Here is a 27,180-nt window from a genome sequence, read left to right as displayed (position 1 = left end):
AGATACACTTCCAAATGTTATGAAAACCCTTCCCAGAAGTGTGGAGGTAATTATGACCCCGAGAGGGAAGGCTAACTTTAAACTAATAACCATAGTTTTGGAATGGGATATCCAAGAATCTCATATAGGTGTGAACGGTCAGGTGTCCATAAACTTGTAGCTATAAAGTGCAGATGGATAAAACATTTCCAGCTGGAAGCTAGAGGCTGAATTGCACGTGTGCCTAAACTATACTCCCCTAGATATGAGCATCTTTAATTCCATTTCACTACAGGCAGTAGATGGCAAGTCCAATACCCAAAGCACACACAAGTGCCCTGGTTGTTAAGAGCCTAGCAATCCAAGTGTACTTGTTCTTCAAAAGCCAGGAAATTACAGTTTGTGCTGAATGGGAGAGGACCTACTGAAAGCATTTGTATAGTAAAGCAAATCTCCCATCTAGAGGTAATGGTACATACCAAGCAATTCATATAGCAAGTTCACAATCTCTTTCCAGGACTCAGCTGCTTCTTCACCAGCAAACTCTGCAAAGTGGGCAGCTGTGCTATAGACATTCAGTCGGTCTATACAGTCCAAGACTTGAGAGATTATTCCCTGAAGAGGGATAAGGAAAAATACTTTTGGTAAATATAAAATAGCAGATAGAGGTTATACGAATAAAGATTACATCACAAATTGACCAAGTCAGGTATGGTTTTGACATGAATAGAGAATATTATAAATTAACATGGATTGACAATTGATTACAATCTAGATGCTCACCTCTTCCTGGAAGAGGTTCTGACGATTTTTAAGAGACCGTAGCTTGGTCTGTTTTTCCTCATGTTGAAGCTCCTCCTCTGGGTGCTGGAAATAGCCAATTAAATCTTGCAGGGTTAGAACGACCATGTCTAAGGGTAGCGAGATTGGTTTTGAAGGCTTGTTCTTCCCATTCAAGCTGTCCAAACCTCTGGATAATGAACAAAGAAACACCATAAAGTAAGAAGACTTGGTATACTAAGCCAACCTGGGGAATTCTGACCATAACCAAAAACACTTTTCTAATGCCTCCCATACTTGATGCCTCCCTTGGTTCTCCTTTAGCATAGTAGCAATGCAAAATTGATAACACTTGGATTGACCCCTATTAGACTTACTTAATGAATATGTTGAAAAGACCGGCTGTACTGTAGATCATTCTGGCTGCCTGAGACTCCTCTCTTTGGGACCGAGACAAAGACAATGCGTCATCCATATGACCTTCTTGATGCAAAATGGCCTAAAAAAATTAACATAAACTTAACAAGGAGATATTTAGAATCACTGCTACATAAGCCAACCTACTTAAAGTAAATGTGTACTGAAAGAAATATGGAGGCTGCCATTGCTGACCTTTTCTTTTGGAAATGCTAGTTGTCTGGCTAGCTCATTTCAATACTTTCTCAGCCACCTATCTAAAACAAACACGCAGCAATGATGTCTTAAGTCAACTCAGAATGCCTGATCAACATACTTGTCCTAGATAAGTGATTAAAAAAGAATCACCACTACAACCAGATTGCTAGCATTTTCAGAAGGGAACTTAACAGTTGTCTATATTTCCTTCAGCAAAGGTTTTCCTTTAATAAGCCCTTATTAAAACAGCTGGTGAGACAAATGCATCCAGTTATTTCATGCTCACCTTGCGCTTTAAAGGTCCCAGTCGAGCAACTTTGGAATCTGCAGCAGCATATGTTAGCCAGAGACCACTATTCACGTGTTGGACAAAGCACATTGACTCGCCATATTTGATATCGGCTGGTCCCATTCCTTCTATATCTCTCTTAGGGGCAACATCCAACTTTTCCTGCAATGGTGTAAAAGATTTAAGAGTTAACATGTTCTAATGACGTTGTTCAAATAACAATGCAACCTTTGACATTTCGGAAGTTCACCCATAAGTGGTCTGCTGCATTTTGATATAAGATTAAAAACAATTAAAATAAATGTATTGCTTGTAACTCAAGCTAAAACACACGTAAACATAGCAGTGCTTATTGTGTCACTACCATACTTCTGGTCCTTTGTAGCTGAGGGGGCTCCAGGAAGTGTTTACCTTTGTTTTAGCTTGTGAGTTACCAGCAATACATTGAAGTGCATTTTATTTATTTTTAATCTCAAATAAAAACAGGTTTACACTATTGGAGGCTGCCTTCTGGTTTCTTCTCTTACATGCATGCATTTAGGAAAGTTTTTGAAGAGGTGGAAATACAAGTCCTGCTGAGCCAATCCGGAGGTACTGCTGGAGGAGGGATGCATCTTTAAGTACCAGTGGCTAAGTGGCTAGCACTTCCGCCTAGCAGCGCTTGGGTTGCCGGTTCAAATCCCAACCACAGCACTACCTACCTGGAGTTTGCATGTTCTCCCTGTTCCTGAGTGGGTTTCCTCCCACAATCCAAAGACATGCTGGTAGGTTATTTGACTCCTTTCTAAATTGGCCCTAGTATGTATGAATGCGAGTTAGGGACCATAGATTGTAAGCACTTTGAGGGCAGGGACTGATGTGAATGTATAATATATGTAAACTGCTGTGTAAATGGATGGCGCTACATACGTACCTGAAATAAATGTAAAAATAAATACTGACCCACTTACAATTAAAGCGGTTGTATACCCGCACAGAAATTAATTTTTTTTTTTTTTAAACAAATAAAAACTGTAAGGCAAAGGGATAATGAGCTAGTATGCAGCACATACTAGCACATTATGAAATACTCACCTTAGAACGAGGCCTCGGCATCTGATCCCAGTCCACGCCGAGGGAGCCGACATGTTCCCTCTGCATTTCTCCCGGGTTCGCGGCTCTAGCGCTGTGAGTGGCCGGAGCCGCGATTACGTCTGCCGGACCTTCAGCCGGGCCTTCACAGCACATGTGCTGCTGACGCCAGCGGCTGCATGCAAAGTGAATATCTCCTAAACCGTACAGGTTTAGGAGATATTAATTTTACCTACAGGTAAGCCTTATTATAGGCTTACCTGTAGGTAGAAATTTTAAAAAGGGTATACAACCACTTTAATATAGGGTCAAGGAGCTCCGTTGAGTGAGGTGTTCAGGAGGGGAGCACAGGTGATCACAGAAAGCAAAAGAAGATGCAGAAATAGACTTGCACTTTATTCAAGCACTTTTTATCTGCATAGAGAATTTTTCACAGGATATATATAGCACTTTATTGTATTCATAGTAAGATACTTCACTTTATTAAGTTTGATTTTACATGATAACTTTGTAAAAGGGATAATTGAATGCGAAAAAGTATTGGGTAATATGAAATTTTTGATACTAAGGGGGGGGGGGGGGGTCTTACAGCACTTACATAGTTACATAGTTAATCAGGTTGAAAAAAAATACATCTAGTTCAACCATAAAAAGAAATAAATAAATAACAAATATTATCATACAATCACATATACACAATCCTATGCCCACAGTTGATCCAGAGGAAGGCCCCAGCAAGGCATGATCCAATTTGCTACAGCGGGGGAAAAAATTCCTTCCTGATCCCAGAGAGGCAATCGGATTTTCCCTGGATCAAGTTTACCTATAAATGTCAGTACCCAGTTATATTATGTACATTTAGGAAAGAATCCAGGCCTTTCTTAAAGCAATCTACTGAGCTGGCCAGAACCACCTCTGGTGGGAGTCTATACCACATTTTTACAGCTCTTACTGTGAAGAAATCTTTCCATATTTGGAGATGAAATCTCTTTTCCTCTAGGCGTAAAGAGTGCCCCTTGTCCTCCGTGTTGATCGTAAAGTGAATAATTTAACACAGCATTCACTATATGGACCCCTTATATATTTGCACATGTTGATCTTACCCCCCCCCCCCCCCCAATCTCCTCTTCTCAAGAAGTAATAAATTCAGTTCCTCCAATCTTTCCTCATAGCTGAGCTCCTCCATTCCTCTTATCAGTTGGGTTGCCCTTCTCTGCACTTTCTCTAGTTCCCCGATATCCTTTTTGAGAACTGGTGCCCAAAACTGAACTGCATATTGCAGATGAGGTCTTACTAATGATTTGTACAGGGGCAAAATTATATCTCTCTCTCTGGAGTCCATACCTCTCTTAATACAAGAAAGGACTTTGCTCGCTTTGGAAACTGCAGCTTGTCATTGCCTGCTATTATTGAGCTTATGATCTACCAAAACCCCCAGATCCTTCTCGACCATGGACTCCCCCAGTTGTAGTCCCCCTATTATGTTTGATACATGCATATTCTTAGCCCCCAAGTGCATAACTTTACATTTATCAACATTAAACCTCATCTGCCACATAGTTGCCCAATTAGACAATGCATTGAGGTCAGCTTGTAAATTGGAGACATCCTGTAAGGATGTTATTCCACTGCATAGTTTGGTGTCATCTGCAAAGACTGAAATGGTACTTTTAATCCCAGACCCTATGTCATTTATAAAGTTATTAAAAAGTATGGGTCCCAACACTGAACCTTGGGGTACACCACTTATAACCTTAGATTTATTAAACACTACTCTCTGAATTTGGTCTTTTAGCCAGTTTTCTATCCATTTACAAACTGATATTTCCAAACCTGTAAACTTTACCTTACACATTAGCCATGTGTGGGGAACTGTATCGAACGCTTTTGCAAAATCCAAGTATACCACATCCACAGCCACCCTTTTGTCCAAGGTTTTGCTTACCTCCTCATAAAAAGAAATCAGATTTGTTTGACTTCTGTCTTTTATGAATCCATGCTGTCTGTTGCTTAAAATATTTTTTTCCAGCAAGAACTCATATATGTGGTCTTTTATTCAACTCTCCAGTATCTTCCCGACTGTAGAAGTTGAACTAACAGGTTTATAGTTACTTGGTAAAGACTTTGCTCCCTTTTTAAATATGGGCACCACATTGGCCCTACGCTAATCCAGTGGTACTATTCCTGTCATTAGTGAGTCTCTAAAAATTAGATACAATGGCTTTGAAATGACAGAGGTCAATTCTTTTAGGATCCATGGGTGGATGCCATCTGGTCCAGGTGCTTTATTCACCTTTTTTTCTGTCTAAATATTTCTGGACCATATCACTTTTGAGCCATTGTGGATCATTTGAGGCTGTGTCACTACCACCCCCATTCTGGACATGAGCTCCCCCCATGCTCCTTTGTATACACAGAACTGAAGAATGGATTTAATAAATTTCCCTTTTCTTTGTCCCCAGTCACCCACTCTAGATTATTTTGTAAAGGGCCTACATGCTCAGACCTTTTTACTATTAATATATTTGAAGAATTTTTTGGGGTTTGTCCTATTATCTTTTGCAATCTGTCGTTCGTTTTGAATTTTTGCGTCCTTGATTTCCTTTTTACACATTCTGTTATATTCTTTGTAACATTTAAACGACTATAGTGTTCCTTCATTTTTATATTTTTTAAAAGCTCTTTTCTTATTGTTTATAGCTTTTTTAACTTTGACCATGAGCCACATAGGTTTTATTTTTAGTCTTTAAACTTATTGCCCATGGGAATATACTTTGCAGTGAGTTCACAAACAGTCTTTTTGAAGAATTCCCATTTCTGTTCTCTGTCCATTGATGCCAATATTCCCTCCCAGTCTAAGTCCTGGAGAGCAGCCCTCATCTTTGGAAAATTTGCTCTCTTGGAGTTAAGTGTTTTTATCTTTCCCGTATGTGTTTTTTGCTTACAGCTAACATCAAATGAAATCATGTTATGGTCACTGCTACCCAGATGTTCCTTTATATGAACATTAGTAATAAGCTCTGCATGGTTTGAGATTACCAGGTCCAACAGAGCATCATTCCTAGTTGGGGGCCTCAATAAACTGGACCATAAAATTGTCCTGTAATAAGTTTATAAATGTTTGCCCTTTAACTGTTCCAGCAGTACCATTACTCCAGTCAAATTCCGTGTAGTTAAAATCCCCCATTATTATCACCGTCCCAGGGATAGCACTGCTAGCGCCACGCCAATATATTTTATCATGGAAATAGAGGAGAGAATATCCAAATCTTGGTAAATTACCACTCCACCAAGCACTAGTCACATCTAAATTATCAATCAAGCATAAGCCCAAAGACATTTCAGAAGAAAAACACACATTTATATGAAAAAAAAGCCCCAAAACTCCCTCCATAACATTAATGGTTAGAAAAACGTGAAAGTATTAAAAAAAAGTGACTCAACAAGTCATTTCCAACCTCAGTGTGTCATAACCGAGTAGTGCTTTGTAAGTTGTGCTGTCAATCAGCCAAGTCTAGAAAAGGATTTAGACACATACAAATGTTATTTTTTTTTTTTAAGTTTTCAAGCTCTAAACTAGGGATCGACCGATTATCGGTGCGGCCGATTATCAGTGGCCGATATTCACTTTTTTGTAAGTATCGGTATCGGTCACAAACGTACCCGATATTACTTCAAGGGGGTTTACATCGATACCATTCTTTAGAGAGGACAGTCAGCTTTATTGTAATAACAACCGATGCGGCTCAGCAGCCGCTCAGCTGTTATTACAAGCAGCGGGAGGGGACGTTCCCTCCCCTCCTGCCGCTCGCCCTGGCTCTCTCGTCCCACCGGGAGGCCCAAGCATCCAGCCGGCATGTCCGCTGGCTGGCCGAAGACCCGAACAAAGCCGATGCTTTGTTCGGGTCTTGGATCTAGTAACCTGGAAGCGATGTCATGACATCACTTCCCGGAATACTGGCATCTTAAAGGCACTAGTTTTAAAAAATAGAAAGTATTCAAAAATGCTGATCCTGACTTTTGAATACTTTCGAGTGCAGAGGAGGGGTTTGAGGTCTTATAGACCACCGATCCCTCCATAAAGAGTACCTGTCACTGCCTTTTACTGTCACAAGGGATGTTTGCATTCCATGTGACAGCAATGATAAAAAGTGATAAAAAAATTATTTTTTAAAAGGACAATGTAAAAATAAAACCTTTAAATGTACAGAATATCGGCAGAGAATATCGGTCTGAGAGGTGGCCGAAATATCGGTATTGTATCGGCACTGAAAAAACGATATTGGTCGATCCCTATTTTAAACTACAAGTCAGATATCGTGATTGCAAAGGAAAAAGGGTTTTTAACATGTCATAGTTAGTACAACATTCTAGTATAGTGGAGTTCTTACACACTATGCAGTAGTATTTAATTACTATATATACTAGTAACATATAGTGTACTGGCTGAAAACTGCCATGTACCTTGGAAATCCGGAAGCAGAAGGCGGTGGCTTTTGTGTTGGCTTTCTCAGCATCAACCAACACCAAGCCCCTCTCTTCCTCACGAGCTAAATATCGGCCAGTAGTCACATGACGCGCACGGAATGGCATTCCCCATCTCATGTGGCTCCCACTCCAGCTGTAAAATAAAACAAAACCAATGCAGTAATTAAAAGCTCCTTTGACCCAAGACTTATATTTTAGTTTTTGGCAGATGCTGGAGAATTAAACTTTGTGACAACTTCCTATATCTCTCAAGTACTCTGTCGATGAGTTCTCTGCAACCCATTTTCCAGATAGGAGTAACTACTGTGGCCATTATAAGGGATTCCCCCCTGTTTGCATTTTGAATATACTATAATATTATGTGGAATGAAACAGGATGAACTGGGATATGCAAAGGTGGGTGGAAACACTCTACACTTCAAGATGGTCGGAAACTCTTCAAAAAATTAAAGAGTCTTTAATTATGGTGGGAAGATCTCCTTGTTGGAATTTGCCAAAACATATAAAGTTGCACAGGCTGACTCAACCCACCAGACTTCACTTGTAGCTAAAATATCAGTTCTAGGTAGACTCACCCGTTAAATAATTACAGGCACAGTTCAATTATGAACAAAATACTTGGATTCAATTATGTATCAAATTAATTTTTGCATTATAGAGCTACAGAATCGGTATCGATACGGAATTGGCATAAAATAAATTAAATGTAAGATCCGATTTGTAGGGTTTATGAAGTATTTAGGTGGGCTTACAGTGAGAAAGGTCTCAGGGTTGGGTATCACCAGTGACTTAGTGGCCAAAACAGTAGTGCAATGGCAAAGAGGTTGCATAATGAGTGTGGTCACCTCCTTATCCTGTGCAACCGTATAGCACAGCACAAGCAAGTGGATTAGTAGTGATTATGCACTGCTTTACAAATCTTTTTGAGGGTGAAACAAATATTACAAAAGCATTTCAGCTTTTCAAACAGTTTGTTCATGTATGTGACAGTAGCTGCTCTTTATAAGTAACTTAACAAAACATATCCTGCAGAAAACTGAATCTCAAGCACTCCCAAGACACCGAGCTGTGAATATATTTCTAACCATTGTCTTATATCATAATAGGAAAAATTGCATGCAGCTGATTCTTTGTCGTACTATTCAGAATCTTGACCAACTAAAGTTAAAATGAGCTTACTCTCAGGAAAATGAATATTACCTAATTCTCAGGGGTTCCAGCCTCCACAATGAGCGTGCATGAGAGCAAACAGCCCCTCCCTCATAATGGGGAATCCTGAGGACAGCAGAATCAGACAAAGAAGAGGATGGTTAGGTACAGTCCAAATTAAATCTGTTCCCTGTCACATGCAGTGCGTGACTTACCTTCGTTGCTCCTCTCCTTGGTCAGTGGAGGAAATGGTCAAACATTCATCCATATGGCCATGGAACAATCGGAGGACATCTCCTCCAGTTACATATCCTGTAGAAATAGAACAATATTATTTAAGAGAAAAACTCCACTAAGAAATGCTTGCAAAAAATATAATTCCAAAGTGATTGAAAGAAAAACTACGTACTGTTTATTGTATCATAGTTCTAATAGTCACACACATGGACACTTTTGAAGCATTAAATCTAACTCCAGCTCAGTTTTTTTTGTTTTGGTTAAAACAGGGGTCTCCAAACTATCTAAACAAGGGGCCAGTTTATTGTCCTTACAACTTTAAGGGGGAGGGGGACTGTGGCCAATGGGAGTAGAAAGTGTCCTGGTGTCAGTGGGAGTATACAATGCCTCATCATTGATATCAATGGTGTCAGTGGGAAAAATAATGCCCCATCATTGGTGTCAGTGGAAGGAATAGTGCCCCATTGTTGGTGTCAGTGGAAATAATAGTGCCCCATTGTTGGTGTCAGTGGAAAGAATACTGCCCCATCGTTGGTATCAACGGAAGGAATAGTGCCCCATTATCGGTGTCAATGGCAGGTGTCAGCAACAGTGGGGGGGGGGGAATGCCCCAGCAACAGTGCGGTGAATATTGCCCCAAGGGCCAGATAAAAGCAAGCAAAGGGCCACATCGGCCCCCAGACCGCAGTTTGGAAACCACTTGGCTAGAGTAACAAAGGGTTAAAAATTATGTCTGGCTGCTATTTGGATCAAAAACAATAAGCACCTTCAACTACACAGGCTAAAGCAGACCCTTCATGAAAAATGTAAAGTATGCTTTCCTGCCAGTGCCAGCTGAGTATGTTTTTGGTAAAGGTCAACTTTAAATAATAAACATTTTATTTTTATTAGTAGGTTTTGCCTGCTAGACTTTCATATCTGTTTCCCCAATAGTGAGATTTTTTTTCTAACTTCCTGTAATGATAAGACAATAATTGGGGTGTGGTTTACATCAGGACAGGAAGGCACAGACAGAAATAAAAAAAAAGGTCAGAAGTTCTAAAAAAATTTCCACTTTACAAAAAAAGTGTTTTTGGTTTGTACTGTTCTGACAAAAAGTGAGGGAAAATCCTCCTAATAGGAAAAGAAATTGCCATTAAAGCCAGGCAGTCTATCTCTTCCCTGCTCTATCAAAAAAAAAAAGAGTTGGACTTTAGGATGGATGAGCAGATCTGCATTAGGGGAAAAAAATGCCACTAGACAACATTTACAATTAAGTTACTTCTGGGTGTACAGTTTAATATTCCGTATTAAATGTTTGGGAGCTCCAACCTTATTTAAGCTACAATGCAGTTATCGGTCATCACGGATATAAATACATGAGGCCAAAACAGCAGATATACAACTCTAAAGTAATCCTCTCACTAGGCAAAGTGACCTGAAGAAAGCAAACCAGACTCCCTCCAGTTCTGAAACTTACCTTTACAGATTTCATCCACCCAGGAACCCTGAGTGTTCTGGTGTTCTGATCTGCAACACTAACTTGAGAAAGTAAAGTCAAGTGCTGGATCATCCTTTCCTGCACTTCCTGTCTCATCTTTGGTTCTTAAACATCATGAGTGGTTTTACTGACCAATAATGAGAAACAGTGAGCAGGAGTAGGGCTGCATTTTTAAAACTGGCACCTGCAGAAACTCAACCTTTGGGCCAAAAGCAATACCCCCATGATAGGGTAAAAACATATGGCCTTGTGGTAAATTTTTTTTGCATATAAGCCCACCCAGGAATTGAGTCTGTCAGGACCCTGTGGAAGATCTTAGAATTACTGGACCTTGAGGACAAGATTTTTTTTTTCTTAAAATTTCTGTTACTCGTGTTTTTTTTTTTGGAACAAATGTTGCAGTTTCCTACCTTCAGCAATTTCACAGCCTGAGGTAATTGGATTCATGTTCCAGAGGGTCTGCATGAATGAGGCATCAACCTGAAGGTCCCCACTGGCAGTGGAGAGGTGCTAGAGGGGACAAGTATAAACAGCAGTTCAAAAATTGAGAAATTGTGTATTGATATATATCTGCTGGTATACAGTTTTACTATCCCAAACGTTTTTCTAATTGCTTATTCTTTTTAAAGCTTCTGCAAAATATCTTGCATATGAAGTACCAACATGTTGGTAAAAACATTCAACAAATACTGTTTAAATAAAAATGTATTGAAAGAGAAGAGAGATTGTGACACACCTCATAAAAGTAGTTAATGGAGTAGCACTGGGAACTTACCAGGTATCTCTCTGAGGATACACTGACCAGGATCAGATCATCACCTATTCGCACCTTCTCTCCTTCCGATCTCTGTTTGGATGCAGGATGGATGGTCCACCAGCAGGCCTCTCCTGCTCATTAAAGACACAAAGTGATAAAGACTACGTGAACTCACTTAAAATCACTGACAAAGATATTGGAGGTGTTCATGTGCTGGCCTGAATCTTCCCACTCCAGTTCTACTTTGGAGGGTCATGTGATAGCACCACCCATAATGTGTGGGTAGAACTACCCCAGTAGGGGTTGCAGATGACAGGGTTCCCCACTGCTGCACAGCTAGGCAACTAAAAACTTCCACAACTTTTCCAGAGACAAGGACCAGTCTTTGAGATTTGGTTTTATGGTTTATTAGGGGGTAATTACTTGGATAGGAAATAGGAATTATGGGATGCCCAACTGATTCCTCTTACTTAGTTTGTACAGCTCTGATTGATTCTACTTTTGGTAGCTAACAGTCTTGGAAAAGCAAAAGCCCCTTACGGACCATGAACTAGCAGTCCCTTTAGGAAGTAGCACAAGGTATTGTAAACTGCATCCTGGAAAACCTCCAACTTCCTTGAAGACACTGATCCCAGTTCTATCAACTGCAGGAAATGCTAGCCCACCTGGCTACTTCTTCACCAGTCTACCCAACTGACTCTCCGGAGATATCCCAGGGCAAGGTTACAAAAGATTTAAGCACACCGCTATCTTCCTCTTTCCTACAGATGAAAATGTAAGTGTAACAAACTTTTGGCACTTCGTACATATATCTACATTATCCCCAAAAGGGAATCAATGGAGGAAGGTGGAATAGGGAAATTTGCTTCCAAAACTGGGACAACTGGGCTCTGCGCATGTAAGACATCACACATTTTAACATCATTTTAACATAATTTTTAGAAGAGAAGTAACTCTGATCTTCAGGACTGTGTACTATAATCCATTTGTAAGCTGATAGGTAGTTGAAGCAAGGTTACAGGAAATTCTAATGTTACACTTGTTTAGTTTACACCAATTTAGCATAACACCAAATTCTGGACTAGCTATTTTGTTTAAATTGCAGAGGTGTTAATCCATGAAGGTGCTGTCTCCTATGTACTTATACAGATGTTACTCTATTTAGTGAAGATTTGATTCCCCAAAGAAATTCATAAAGATGTGAGCTAAAGTTTAGACCTATACTAACAGGTACATTAGAGTATTTGCAGCAGTTTGAGATGACCTGTGCTAGACAAAACACATTGGTATATAAAAGGCCTCATCATTTACCACTGTAGGGCCTGGGAGGGATCATATTATGAGTGGACCCCAATTACAGCATTTTCTATTTCTTTACATAGGTAGAACAAATATTTATGAATAAGGATTCAGGAATAATAGTAAAATTAAGAAACAACAAAGGAGTGGCTGATAAAGCACAATAAAACATTTCAGCACTTCTGTGTCTCATCCCTTAGTTCTTGTGATTTGATGTGAGGAGGGCTCAGTGACGCCCTCTAGAAGGTCCACAAAAAGCTGTTGTATCTGCAGCTTTACTGCTCTCCTTTACCATAATGAAGAAGTACACTCTGCCAGGAGTCATTTTTTCTTGAGGGCCAGTGACTCTGAAATCTCAGATCAATTCTATGCGTGTTGACTAAACTCTGCTGGAACCCAAAAAACCCAGGACTTTGCTAAGTACTTTTTAGTCTCAATCCCTTTTGTTTTACTGTTGTAATATTTGTCTCTTTTCTGTTGTATTATTTTTTACTACATCATTTTTCTTTTCTTGTATTAAAACAATACTTTAAAAAAGAGTTAAGCTTATCTTTAATGCTCTAAACCAGAATTAAAAGAATTCCTGTGAACAGCACATGTAATTTTCCGAAACATTCCTGTCTGTGTGACAGCATTACAGACATTTCTTAACTGTCGGTCTTCTAACACTGATCATGGTGAATGGTTTATGTTTCTGCTAAACATGTTATATATATGGTGGCAGTGATTGTGTGTCTGAGGGAATAACTGCAGAGTTACCTAACCTCCTGGAGCTGGTGCCACCTGGCCTTTTAAGGGGTTTAGGATATGGGGAGGCAAGGCGGGGGGTTTATGATCATGTGACCATCATGATTGGCTGTCACGGCAGTTACATGATTGAAAAGCTTCCCATTATCCGAGGGTAACTGTGTCGGGAGCACGCATTGGGCGCGCTCTCAGGACAGCTGTATTTGTACTAATGCAAATGCTGCTTGGTGCCAAGGCGCACCCGCTGAGAGGCTGCATATTTGCATGTGGCTGGCACGAAGAGGTTAAAATGGAATTTAACCCCTGCCAACATTTTTTTTTTTTTAACTGGCACATTATATCAGCCTTACCTAGCAAGTGATTTCTTCCAGCACTGCGTTGTCTTCTCCTGATATTTCTTCAAGGAGAAAGTGGCAGGAAAAAAGGGTTTTGAGAGAAGAGACCAAAGGGGTCTCTTCTGTCATAAAAAATCTTGTTTGTCAGCATTCTGTCTTTTTTTATAGGTTAAATTCCACTTTAAGTCCTATTGTCGATTGGTCCAATGGTCATACACGCATCAATAAATTATAAAAAAAAATTTCAGCCAAGCTCTTACTATCAGAATAATCAATCTATAATTGTTAACCAATTTGATTGCTATGCCACACACAGGGAAGCGGATTTCGATTGATCATTAGAAAAGTGATAGAAAAAATTGTAACTTACGAGCATACGTTTTCTATCGTACTTCGGTTTCCACCATATAATCTCATAATCTGATCAATCAAAATAAGATTGTATTCATGAACAAAGTATACTATATTGTCAAAAGTATTGGGACGCCTGCCTTTACACACACATGAACTTTAATGGCGTCTTAGTCTGTGGGATTCAAAATTGAGTTGGCCCACCCTTTGCAGCTATAACAGCTTCAACTCTTCTGCTTGGCTCGCAGTCTCCGCTTTAATTCATCCCAAAGGTATTTTATCAGGTTGAGGTCAGGACTTGTGCAGGCCAAACAAGTTCCTCCACCCCAAACTTGCTCATCCATGTCTTTATGGACCAATATCAGTGCCTGACCTAACAAATGTGCTTCTGGAAGAATGGTCAAAAACATTCCCTAAGACACACTCCTAAACCTTGTGGACAGCCTTCCCAGAAGAGTTGAAGCTGTTATACCTGCAAAGGGCAGGCCAACTCATTATTGAACCCTACGGACTAAGACTGGGAAGCCATTAAAGTTCATGTGCGTGTAAAGGCAGGTGTCCCAATACTTTTGACAATATAGTGTATCTTAGTGCTGCCGAAAAATTGAAAATTGAAACATGAATGGCCACCATTAGTCTGCTGGCACTTAGATTGTGGTTCCGCAAACTGAAAAATCTCTGTGCAGGGTGAGTCTGTGAGCACCATTGGCACACAGTGGTTACAGCAGCAGACTAGTGACTATGGGCACATTTGTGGTAGTGGATGGGATGTGACACCACCATGTGTCACACTAATGATGCTCAGAAATCTAACATCGTCTCAGTACCATTTGCAGACATACGAAAGATATCAGCATACCAAGGGGTAGTCCAAAGCACATTCACTTGTCCTGGTACCTCTGTTTGTAAATGAGCAGATCTGGAACCTGCCCATTCCAGAGTGGAGATTGACTTTAAAGACTGAATATTATGGCAGCATTCAAGAAGTATCCTATATTTGTGGTGGGTATTGGAGCTTACCTGAAGCATCCTCTTGTAGGCCAACATCAAAGGCCAACTTATCAGTCAAAGACCGGGATGTTGTGAGGCAACACAGATACTAGATATGGAAGGAGCACAACACTGTATATAAATTTCAATTTGTGGTAATAAAAATGCCTAAAAATATCAAATCTTTAAACGGTTTACTGCCATTTATGCCACATTTCCAAATATTAATTCATATTTGCACAGAACTGTAAAACATATTATTTGGCAGAAAATAGTTGCCTTAATACATTAGAAACACTTAAATAGAGGTTATGATAGCTATTTCCACAATGTTGACCACTTGCACTATATAAATTAAGTGGCCTTATTTATCTTGTAAGCTAAAATGATTTGATCTTGTGACCTGTGTCTCAAACTGCACACTGCTACCCATGCGTTGTATGAGCTTGGTCTACATCTGTCTCTAGCTTTTTCCTAATTTTCTACCTGGTGACCTGTCTCTCTCTACCCTGGGCCCCTGCCCTAATTTTTTTTAATTGCATTTGGCCCCAGCAAGAAAGCTGGTGAAAATGTTGGCTTTTCTACAAGAGCAGTAACCATTCCTGTATTTACTAGTAGTTATTCTGATTACTTCCCAGGTCTGTTCCCCAGTTCCTGTTGTTCCTAGGTCTCCCGCTTCAACCTTTTGCCTACATTTCACATCTACCTAGGTATTGCCCGGCTTGCCCATTCACCAATGTTTCAACCCTTTCTGAACAACGCAGGCTCTGCTACTTCTAAGGGTGTTACAATGGCCTGAATTTTCAGAATGTAACAGTCTACTGTACTTCACAAAACGGTGTTCTTTATTAAGTATGGCTAAGCACTGTTATGTAGTCAGCTATTTAAAATGAAGACTGACACTTTGTTTCATGATTTTAGGGTCAAATGGTAGGCCCTTCTGTGTGTTTTTAAAGCGGGGTTCCACCCAAATTTTGAACATTATCTCTATGCATTCTCTTCCTTGCCTAGATGCTGACATGCTGTGTAAAAAAATTTAAATCGCCGTAATTACCTTTTTTTTTCTAATCTTCTTTGCACTTCCTGGTTTTCCTCCCATGGGAGTAGGCGTGTTTCTAGCCTCTCCCAGACCTCCCACAGTCCCCTGGGAGCTAGTCTCAGGCTTCCCAGCATGCATTGTGCAACAGCGTCATCACAACATCTCGGTGAATGCTGGGAGCACAGCATTCACCGCATCCAGGAAATACATGCTTGTGGGCTTCAAGTGCCCACAATGAAGATGGAAACCGCCTTCGGTGAATTTTATAAGTTATTCTTTTACAACGAAATCGGACACAGGCGGACTTATTACACAGAACATGTGAGTAGATAATCATGAGAAGAAAAGTTTGTGAATGAACTCCAAAAAAAAAAAACAATAGATAGGTGGACCCCCGCTTTAACCAACAATCTATAAAATGTACCTATTTTTTATCTATTGTATGATGTACTCCCTTTTTGTGCCAGTAAAGTCCGGTAATACAATATTTTAGAATTTTGTGGATAGATTTATATACGGCTATGGCATATAAGTGGTTCATGAAATATATTTTACCACTGTGTATACTGTGCCAATTGACACACTGACTACCTGAATCAGTATTACCAGGGATCTTTACAAAGCATAATTCTACTTACCATATCACTGTGGCAGTGCCTCAGAAGAATGGCATGACCGTAGAGTAAAGTTCGGTGCCCCCCACCTTGAGAAGACTGCATGCCAAATGGGGAAGAGAAAACAACAATAAATACATAGAATTTCATAGACATCCCCTCCCTGCATCCCTCTGGGTGTCTGTACTCGTTGGCAACCAAGAGCTTTGGACAACTTTCTAGAAGATTTCCTTTATTAAAGATATGATAGACCTCTACAGTCTTAAGGTTTATTTTGGACTTTATAAAAAAATCTTTCTAAAATTTAAACCAAATCAAAGTAGGTTGCAAGTCACAAAATGCAAGAGTGTGCAACTGCAACTAATATGAAAACTGGCCACATATATCCAAATTTTGTCAGTCATGCGACCAATCCAAGCATCTCTAGCAATAATCAGGTAGTAAGGTGGTGGTCAAAAAACAAAATCATAAAGAGTGTGGCAAAATAAATTTTCTGTGACCATTACTTTGGGATTATTCTCCTTTTTGAGCATTTCTCTAAGCATGCATCAAAACAAATTTGGGTGAAAAAGTCAAACTGGTTCAGGGGCAAATCAATTAAGATTAGTCAATATCTCTTCAAAATATTAGTGCAGGATGTTCAAATGAAGGTCTGCTCTAAGGCTGGCCGTACACGTCACAAAGTGATTATACAACCCTGTTCAGTCTACATTGGATTTACCAAAACTGTGTAGTGAAAGGGCTTATCTAAAGAAACTGCTTAATTTTGTGTCCAATCATGAATGCCCAATGTGCTACGAAGTTGTTGGTATAGCCAAGGGAGACTGTACAATCACACTGGAATATGTAAGGTGAGCTTTTAAAGGCATGTGCCGATGAGCTCTGGGCTGGTGTTGATGGCATAAGTTTGAGAAGCAGGTTTTGCATCCCTATAAAAGAATTGGCAATGCAAAATCCATCTGATGCAAACAAAATCCATCAAGTCAGGCCCTAAGGCTGATCATAGACAGATGCATCACAGATAGAAACAAACTAAAAGACTTCTGTCCATTTTCCAACAACTTTCTGCAGTGCTCTTCCTCGCTCACCAATGGTTGGATGCAGCAAAAATTGTTCACTTAATTCAGCCCAAGGTAACACAGTGATGTTTCAGGAAAATGTCTGCTTTTATTAACATGTGCTTCAATGGTGAGAAGAACTTTTATTAATGCTCACCTATACGCAAAACTATGTTAACAGCATCGCTGACAGCCTGGCACACATATGAGTAACATTATTTACCTTTACTTAACATGTACCTTTGCTGAAAAGAAGAACGTGCCAGGCTCCTTCCAGCGCTGATCTGAAAAGCTTCAGGAAATTCAACCATTCTTAGCTGTGGTCTACTCATTGAACACATAACCAGATGCCTAGGGACTTGATAAGATGACCAACACTGGAGGGTCTGAGGCTGCATTTTCTCCAGAAAATGTGCCTTAGCCATTCTACTACTCTATATCTCCTTACCAGCGAGATTGTTAACATAGCTTTGAGTTAACATTTACAGGACAAGACAAATAGGATATAGGGCAAAAGAGAGGTCCGCTTTAAGACCTGCATTGCCAACGTGCCAAAAGTGAATTACTTGATTTAACAGAGCCAATATTGGCCACCCCAAACCAGACATACAGCTGGAGCAGTCCTCATTGTTCCTCTAAGACAGAAGACATTGAGGGCCTCGTGATTAAAAGTGACTGAAAAAAAACTGTTTTGATGCAAACACAAACCAGAGGCACCCATTCTTCCACACTGCTGAGAACACAAAAAAAGGTAGAATCTGATTGGCTGCATTAAACAATGAGAACAGATTTTGTATCTGAAAATTTTGACCCTGATTAGTTTTTTACCAATTAGATGTAAAGTTTACAATGTAAATTCAAATTCTGAATAATTTCTTGGAACAATGAAAATTGCTATTAATTCTTCAGCACAGCATAGCACTTCCTGCCCACCCCAACCCCCTGCAAGCTGGAGTCCATATTTAGAGATTCCAAGGTCTTCAGCAACTTGGTAAACACCTGTTAGAAAGGAGGTCTGGTTTATACCATGCAGTGGAGGAAGGAAAGAGAAGGAATCATAAAACAGGAGTCAATGGAGGAAAAAAAAACACCTAGTTTTTGTAAGATGTCAGGTCAACAGAAGAGGACAAATGTAAAGACTTTGGCACACAGGCTGCAAAACAATGAGACCAGCGGAGATGGAGTTGGTAAGGTCAACTGTTGGAACCACATCACTCACTAAATCTGTATACAGCTAACAAACAAGAGGATTGGATAATTTTTGTGTCTGCAAATGTCTGAACAGCTGCTGTCTTAAACAGATTCTTGTACTGTATATATTACCTAGAAAATAAACATTCCTTTTTTGACTTGAAAAACTACAGCTGAAACTGGTGCCAATTTTTTCAAACCAATTGATACATGTGACACTGTAGGCTCAAAGTGTACAGTTGGGAGATTTCCCTTTGGTTCCTGTGCTGGAGACACAACAGAAAGTAAGAGGTAATCTCTACAGAGTAAAGCTGGGTACAGACAGTTTTTTTTTAAATCTAATGATCAACTGCTGTGGAACTGGGAAGGCTACACACAGATCCAAATTTGGCCGGTCCCTGCTAAACTTGTCAATTTTCAATGCGTGTGTACCCAGCTTTAGTTAGATAGTTGTCATTGGAACAGATGTCCCAAGCTAAAGATGTGTTCTCGACCATTTGTTTTCAGACAACCATAAAACTTTGGCTTTTCCATCACTTGCAGCCTCATGCCTTGACAGGTTTCTAACCCTTCTCTATTCTATCCACAACGCTGCTCTAGGTTTGACTTTACCTATACTTTAAGGAAGCTTTAAAGTTCAGTAGTAAGAGAAAGTTTTATTTTGTAAAGGAAGTAGGTACCGAGGGAAGGTCCTACTTTAGATAGGTAATATTAGAAACTGATCTTTGTTAACAGTTAAGACTGAGCTCCCTAATAATTAAAACCTTACCATTAAAAGTAACCTGGATGGAAATAAGAATTGTCATTGTTGCAGCAATCAAAGGTTATAGGTCATCTACAGTTGGATAGTTGAGATCAAGCAGTTGACAAATATTAGACTTCAGGTGAATTTCCCCTCCAACTCTTCAGCTTATGTATCAGGCTCCAGCCAAGCAACTGAAGTGAAACAGGCTTCCTGTAACCTTGGTTCATGATACACAGAAACAGCATTATAGAAGTTAAACATGTAGGGTGATAGCATCCTTTAACTATAAAAACATTTTACGAGTCTAAAGCCAAAGGATCAACACTTCCCTCTGAATATTTTGGCCTAATTATTGCTGCATGAATAAAAGTGGATTTATGTTTCATTATATACTTAATAAATAACATTATGTGTAACTAGTGGTCTTTAATCTTTACATTAAAAGAACATCTGAGTTCAGAAAAGAAGCACCCGATGGGGGCCAGTCTATTTCTAGAGTGATTTTAAGACAGCTGATTTGAAATCCGAGTGCAGAAGAATTTCAGCACTGTGTAAAAGAGGAGCTTGGTCACTGAATCTCCCTTAAGGATTTGCTCCATCATGAATTTTAGTGTCATTGTGAGCCCCAGAGTTAGCAGACTGGATATAATGTATTACTGAGACTAGGCAGCAGTAGATAGGGCGGCATAGGAGGCAGGAGGCAAAGGGAGAAAAAGGAACAAAGTTTACAACTTGGAAAGTTCCTGTCTTGGGTATGGAGTGATGAGGTTCCACCAGCAAACAAAAAAAAAAAAAAAAGGAACAGGAAGTCACAGGAGGGATCAGAGCAAGGCCACAAAACATACCCACTTATCCAAATTGGGTGCCTAGCATGAAGACCAAAAGAAAAAAAAAGCCAAAATAAAACACAGAAGATATTAGGTCACAAACAGCTCAGCAAGACAGCTTAATAGAATCTGACATTCTGAGACAATCTGGACAACAAGACATTTTGTATCCTGCACTGATTAAGTTAAATGAGGACAGGCTATGTATACATAGACTTTCTAGTGTCTTGCTGGAGAAACCTCAAGTGTAAGCCAACCACCAAAATGATGATTAAGTGAATGGTACCTCTTAGAGTTCAGATGTAATGGCTCTCCTAGGCAAGATAGGCAGGGCTATATGACTTAATGGACCTGTGCCATATTGCTGCTATAGCCGAAGACAAGTTGATCAGGCTTGGTCAAGGTTTTTGATACTTAGGTGCTGTCTACACATGTAGGTATGTGCCATACACAGCACAATCATTCCAAGGAGCAGCAGCAACCCAAAAAGCCGGAGGCAAACTCAGTTTAATTATATCAGAGTTCAAAAAGGTTTATTTAATAAACGTTTGCTAAAGCCCGCTGTCCATAAGCTAAATTACTTTAGTCCACCCAGCTTCCTACTTCCCTCCATAGCACTGATGAGGCCTCCCCTGGTGTTTACAGTATGTCAAAATAAATTCTCTTCAGCTATAAATGGCTTGAAGGGAGCCATGAACTGAGGATATGTAATCTTAACCAGTGCCAGATTTATAAGGGGGTAAAGCGGTAATAGTCCTGGGCCTCCCTCCAAGTGGAAGCCCCAGACTTCCTTTTTTAAAAAAAATGACACTTATTTTCCTTTAAAAACTTCAGCATTGTGTTCATTGAGGTAATTGTCCAGTTTGCAGTCTTTGCCAAGCTCAAGTCATGTTTCACTCCATCTCAATAGACAGTTTTATTACATGATGAACGGATTGTTGATACCTTTCCAGGTGGTAATGTAGCTCTAATGTAGCCATGATGGTCACTAGATGTTCAGGAGAAAGGTCATTCAGGGATTAGCACTGATAAAGAATTATCTGAGAACCACAATGACACAGGAAAGACCAAGTGCTCTGTGCCTACTGGCTGTTGAGAGCAGTGTCCTCAAGATGATATGATGAGTTAGGCAGTCCACAGATTATATGTATAAAAATTATTATATCTGCGCTCGGTTAAAGAATCAGCAGCTGAACACTATAACCCAGATATTGGGCACGAAGAAGTAGTACAAAATATAAAGTGCAATGTGCAATGATCAATGTGCAATATCACTATAACTAATATGCAACATTGAATAATAGTGAAATTAATAAAATCAACGTACAACTAACATAATACAATATAGCATATTACATAGTATAATGTGCAAACGTGCAATAAACAAATGTGCAAATTGTGCAATATGGCATACCAAAGTGAATACATTTTTTTTTTTTTATATGTGACTAAACAAATATAAAAATATGATAAAAAAGAAAGAAAAGTTCTTATGAACTAATGTTCAGTGAAGGAGATCCCACTAGTATTCAGTGGAGGAGAACTCACAAGAAGTAGACAGCGTTGGTCAGATATTTGGCAGCGTGTCACCCATCACCATAGTTAAGATAAAAGGCTTACCAGAAAGCCAGCGACCATCCTTACTCGGGGGGGTCACAAAGCGCTTGTTTGGATTCAAAGATTCGCTAGAAGGATGTCCAAGCATCTCTCACCAGAAGCCTCTATGTACACCGGATGGTAAACTATGGTGATGGGTAACAGTGACACGCTGCCAAACATCTGACCAACGCTGTCCACTTCTTGTGGGTTCTCCTCCACTGAATACTAGTGGGATCTCCTTCACTGAACATTAGTTCACAAGAACTTTTCTTTCTTTTTTATCAGATTTTTATATTTGTATATTAGTCACATATGAAAAATGTATTTTTTTGTTCACTTTGGTATGCCATATTGCACAATTTGCACATTTGTTTATTGCATGTTTGCACATTACAGTATGTCATATGCTATATTGTATTATGTTAGTTGTATGTTGATTTCATTAATTTCACTCTTATTCAATGCTGCATATTAGTTATAGTGATATTGCATATTGATCATTGCACTTTATTTTTCACATGCTGGTAGGCATTGTGTCATTTATATTTTCAGTTTAATTTAGTGCTGCACTTCATATTTTGTACTAGTCCACAGATTATGCAATTTTCTTTCCTGCGCTATTGTATTCTGCCAGTGGGGAGCCTTTCTGATGGGCAGAACACAATGATTACTGCTAAAGCCACCAGCAATAATCGCATTTAAAAAATCTGAGAGGCTGGTTGTACCCAAGTTAATCAATAGGTCAGCTTGGGTATAACTAGCCTGCCCATAGATCAATGGGATCTCAGCCGGTCCCTGCTGAACCCGCCGAGATTCAATCCATCTATGGCCGGTTTAAAGTGATTGTAAAGGCTCGCTTTTTTTTTTTGTGTTTTTTTAAAATAACAAACATGTTATACTTACCTTGTCTGTGCAGTTGGTTTTGCACAGGGCAGACTGTATCCTTCTCTTCTCGGGTCCCTCTTTGCTGGCCCTGGCCTTTCCCTCCAATCGAGTGCCCCAACAGTAAGCAGCTTCCTATGGGGGCACCCAAGCAGAGTCACAGCTCCGTGTGTCTAGTACATGGAGCCTGACCTGGCCCCACCCCCCCTCTCCCCTGATGGGCTAACTGACTTTAATTGACAGCTGCAGGAGCCAATGGCACCACTGCTGCGTCTCAGCCAATCAGGAGGAGTGTCCTGGATGACTTAGACATTCATGGACATTGCTGGAGAGAGATGGGGCTCAGGTAAGTAATTAGGGGGTGCTGGGGAGGATGCTACATACAAAAGTTTTTTTTAATTTTAATGCATATGCATTGAAATAAAAAACCTTCTGCCTTTAAAACTCCTTTAAGCTAAAGATTTTGCAGATGCTAAGTGCAGGAAGAAAGACTTTTTGTAAATATTGTAGTGGGATGCATAACCGTGATGTATGACTTGCCAGTTCCAATTACCCGTGTAATGTGTATTCTAACAATTAATAGATTTAAGAAAAAAATTGACAAGGGTCTTCTTCGGAACCGAACATATTTTTTTTTTAGAACAAATACAGTTTATCATTCATTTCAGTTCACTTTTTTATTTGTCATATAATTGAATTTCTATGTTAAGGGGCCCCCGAACTTGAAGTGCCCCAGGTCCCCCAAGGTCTAAATCTGGCACTGCTTTTAACATAAAGTCTCAAGTAATTAAAGGACACCGGCCCTGTGAACAATGAATGTCATATAGCTGGACAGACTGTAAACAATGGAGACGGCCGCTGCAGCAGAGAAAGGGAGACCTCCGAAGGTTGCTTAGCAGAAGTTTAGTTATAAGTAGATCTGTCCTCCTTATACTGGTCTCTTTCAAGGGAAATAAGAATATCTTTCGGTCACTACATTTTCACACCCATGTCTTATACCTTTTTAAAAACAAAATATTATTTTGTTAAAACAGCTTTACTACAGGATCCACTCCTGAATTTGCAGAGCATTCTGGGTTTTCTAGAGAGTGCATCTGTATCTCCTGCCTTGGTGGTTGTCTCTCCGTCATTGAAATTTCATATTTCAATTTTCAGGGAGAGAGGAGGATAGGAAAAGGAGTTACTTCTCTGACTCATTCTGATGCGTGAGTTTAATTTGGGTGTCAGCTTTTCAGCTCTAGGCTAGCTTCAGTAAAGCAGTTAAGGTTATCCTGGTGAACGTGTAAAAAAGAGCCTAATTTTTAATGTGCTGGCTGTTAATAGTAAATATGAAAAAAATATATATCAATATTTCATATTTACCCAATTAAAAAAGAGAAACATTTAAACTTTTAACTATTTTGTCCTGAGCATAGTAAATAAAGAAAATACATAGAAAATTACCAAGCATTTCTTCTGAAGGATAAACTCTAGCCAGTGATTTTTTTGCTGTACAACATTCTTCTCTCAAATGTAAAACATTTTTGAATGTAATTTTTCCTGTAAAGTGCAGTGTGAGCAGAGCAAGGACATAAAAGTGTGGTCCATGGAGAGCAACACAACAGGTTTGCTTTAATGATAGCACTCACAGTTGCTTATGCTTACCCTCCGTTCCCTCCCTTGCCATTCTATTTGGACATTTGGAGTAAAGCAAGCTAGCTTTGTGTAGGCTCAAAGACACAATTTGGAGCTTACAGAGGCCAAGGGATTTCTCAGATTCTCTCTGGAAGCACGAGGCATCTACTCCTGACAGCTGAGGGAGTGTAAGTATAACCTGCTGGTGGGGTCACCATTACAGTGATAATAAAGCCCACTAAAGTGACTAGCCTCAGATGATACACAGTGATGAAGCAAATTGTCTCACATAAGTTGTACCTGTTTATAGTGGAGGCTGGTGTTAAAAAAGTTGGGGTGGGGGGCGCCTCAAGGTCTGCACTCACCCCACAAACAGAGCCTTGCAAGGGTCACTGCTCCCCTGATACCAGGGGCCGCAGTTTCCGTGCTAACCCGGTCTTCTTTTCCGGGTTCCAAATTTTCAGCCTCCTGTCCTGCTGGGACGAGAAGCTGGAAAACGATGGCGAATATTGATTTGCTAAAGTCACAAAGTGGGAGGGTTTGGGGCGTAGTGCTCTGTGCCCCGTGGACAACATAAGACAAGCTAATTAGAGCCCCAGGCTCTAATCACATGCTTGTAAAAAACGACGGACCTAAAAGAAAACTATTAGTCCGGCGCCCCACACAATGCACAGCCACACACACAGCACGATTGATTTTTAAATAAATGCTAATATGACTAACATTTTTTAAGGTGTTAAAAATGTTAGTTATATTATCAGTTATTTAAAAATAAATAATTTTATGTGTGTGACTATGCAAACTAGGGGCCCCTGCGCCTCTTATGGACCTCTCTCCTCCACAGCTATATAAAGTATACAAAGCACATGGTATTTCTCAGCTACTAAATGGCAGGGGGCAGGGATCTGACATCATACACTGCATAGAGCAGAGAGCTGAGTGTAATCGGCACCTGAGTGAAGGGAATAGACACATCACATTCTACACAGCCTCACTGGGAAACATTTATATCTGAATATTGCAATCGCCTGCTGTGTGTTAGAGGGGAGGGGGAGTCACCATGATTTGACAGGTGCCAGGAAAAGCTGTCAGAAGGGAAAGATGCAGATTGCAGAGAAAAGAGAGAACAACCATGATCCACACTAGGTGCTATGGACTGAGGCAAGTACATATTATATGAGGCTATGCTTTGTTCGTCTTCATTTTAGAGGTTTACGACCACTTTGAAGAAAACCCGATGTTCTGCACTGCATGGACACAGCACTGGCTGGAGAATTCCTGGTCTGCAGGATTGGGGGATCCCAGAAATCCAGAATACTTTTCCCAGAAGATTTTACACAACATCGTGTAGACATCAGTAGCATCAGATCTATAAACTAGTTCATTTTTAGAAGCAAAGTTGACGAGATTTGGCAAGCAGACTAGATTTGTGATTAAAAATTACAAGAATCTAAAGTTTCTTGGCAATGAACAAACAGTACACAAAGAAAAAACATAAAAACATAAAAAGATAAAGAAGAAAGATAATTCATGTCTGTAATAAGAGAACCTGGTAATACAAAAATATAAGTTTAATGAACAACATAATTCCATGAAGGTTTCCTTGAAGGGATGGTAGCAGTGGAGCAAATGTAGGATATGATGCAACAGCAAAGCAAGAATGACAACCAACAAACAGATGGCAAACACGATGCAAGTTGTAAGCCAGGCAAAGGAATTCATGAACCATACCTCACTTCCCATCTCCACTGTATTTGCCAGCATTTCTTGCAGGGCTCGAACTGACAGAGACTGCTCCAGAATAAAGCAGCAAATAGCAAGATCGGGAGGTGCATTCTGGAAGAGGATATAAATATAGGCATGTGGTTATGTAGAGGAAACGGACAGTGGAAAGGAGAAACAGAATAAGAAATAAGGTAGGAAAACATTAAAGAACAACCAAAAAGACTGAAACCCCCCCCCCCCCAAACATATCTACAACAACGTGCGAAGATAGCCAAGAGTTAGATATATATTAAAACATGAATTTCACTATAATTTTTAAAGCTTAGCTCCAGATAATATTTTTTTTTGTTTTGTTTTGGATAAAAAAAAAAAATTTTGGTTTCCCTGTGGGAGAGATTTCCAATCACTTCTTGTCCTCACAGTGACAGAAACAAAAGTAAATCTCTCCAAAAGGAACACAGATCAAATCAAAAACATGATTTAGTTTTTCCCCGTTTCTGATATGAAGTAAGTTTTGCCGACAGGCCATTCTTTTCCCTTTTGGTCCTATGTGCAACCAAGGCACTTTTTAGGCCCCCCCTCTCTCCCCTCAGAGTGGTCACGACAACTTACACCAGGGGTCATCAAACTACGGCCCTCCAGTTGTTCAGCAACTACAATTCCCATCATGCCTAGTCATGTCTGTGAATGTCAGAGTTTTACAATGCCTCATGGGATGTGTAGTTCCACAACAGCTGGAGGGTCGTAGCTTGACGATCCCTGACTTACACCTTTTGAAGCCATTTGCACGCAGAAGGAACCCCAAAGACATCTCATATCAGATATCTATGCTCTTTTGCGGACTATCAGCCAAAATCCAGTAAAGCGTGTCAACGCTGGGAACAAGACCTAGATCTAGACCTCTCTACTTAGGAATGGGAGCAAATCTTTCTACATATCCAAAAGAGTACTGTCAATGTATCCGTACAGGAGAATGGATTCAAATTATACTCACGCTTATATAGAACCCCCCCAAGACTTCAATTCACTCCCACAATTTCTCTAAGGTGTTGGCGATGTCACAATGATTTAGGATCTTTCCTACACATCTGGTGGTCCTGTCCTAAAAGCCAACCTTACTGGAAAGAAATCCACAGACTTATCTGCCGTATCACTATATATACGCTAGATTTCACCCCGGCCCAGTTCCTTCTCCATTACTCTACTCTGTCTCGCAAAGTATACCACTGGTCCCTGGCCATGTACCTAGTTAATGCGGCGAAGATGTGCGTGCCGGTACAATGGTTTTCCATGTCCCTGCCAACCATATCTGATTGGCT

General features: G+C 40.0%; 1 protein-coding gene across 13 annotated transcripts in view; it reads right to left on the bottom strand.

Moving 5' to 3' along the window:
* The window catches only part of RYR1 (ryanodine receptor 1), a 302,237-nt gene that overhangs the window by 205,805 nt on the left and 69,252 nt on the right, over positions 1–27,180 (bottom strand). For 8 of the 13 annotated variants that reach the window (XM_073598714.1, XM_073598720.1, XM_073598713.1 and 5 more), the window contains exons 3-15: positions 25,868–25,972; positions 20,060–20,080; positions 16,245–16,319; positions 14,598–14,676; positions 10,864–10,976; positions 10,499–10,598; positions 8,587–8,683; positions 8,423–8,497; positions 7,199–7,355; positions 1,661–1,825; positions 1,137–1,258; positions 763–949; positions 459–594 (exon numbers count right to left, since the gene is read on the bottom strand). In XM_073598714.1, the coding sequence (XP_073454815.1) occupies positions 459–594; positions 763–949; positions 1,137–1,258; positions 1,661–1,825; positions 7,199–7,355; positions 8,423–8,497; positions 8,587–8,683; positions 10,499–10,598; positions 10,864–10,976; positions 14,598–14,676; positions 16,245–16,319; positions 20,060–20,080; positions 25,868–25,972 (1,432 nt within the window). The remainder of the gene's footprint in view (positions 1–458; positions 595–762; positions 950–1,136; positions 1,259–1,660; positions 1,826–7,198; positions 7,356–8,422; positions 8,498–8,586; positions 8,684–10,498; positions 10,599–10,863; positions 10,977–14,597; positions 14,677–16,244; positions 16,320–20,059; positions 20,081–25,867; positions 25,973–27,180) is intronic. The other 5 variants (XM_073598723.1, XM_073598715.1, XM_073598717.1 and 2 more) reach the window with 1 other exon arrangement.

This window comes from Aquarana catesbeiana, linkage group LG09 (assembly GCF_042186555.1).
Source record: "Aquarana catesbeiana isolate 2022-GZ linkage group LG09, ASM4218655v1, whole genome shotgun sequence".
In the NCBI taxonomy this organism is placed as follows: Eukaryota; Metazoa; Chordata; class Amphibia; order Anura; family Ranidae; genus Aquarana; species Aquarana catesbeiana.
Note: the sequence above shows the minus strand (reverse complement) of the source record. Positions and strands in the feature narration are given on the sequence as shown.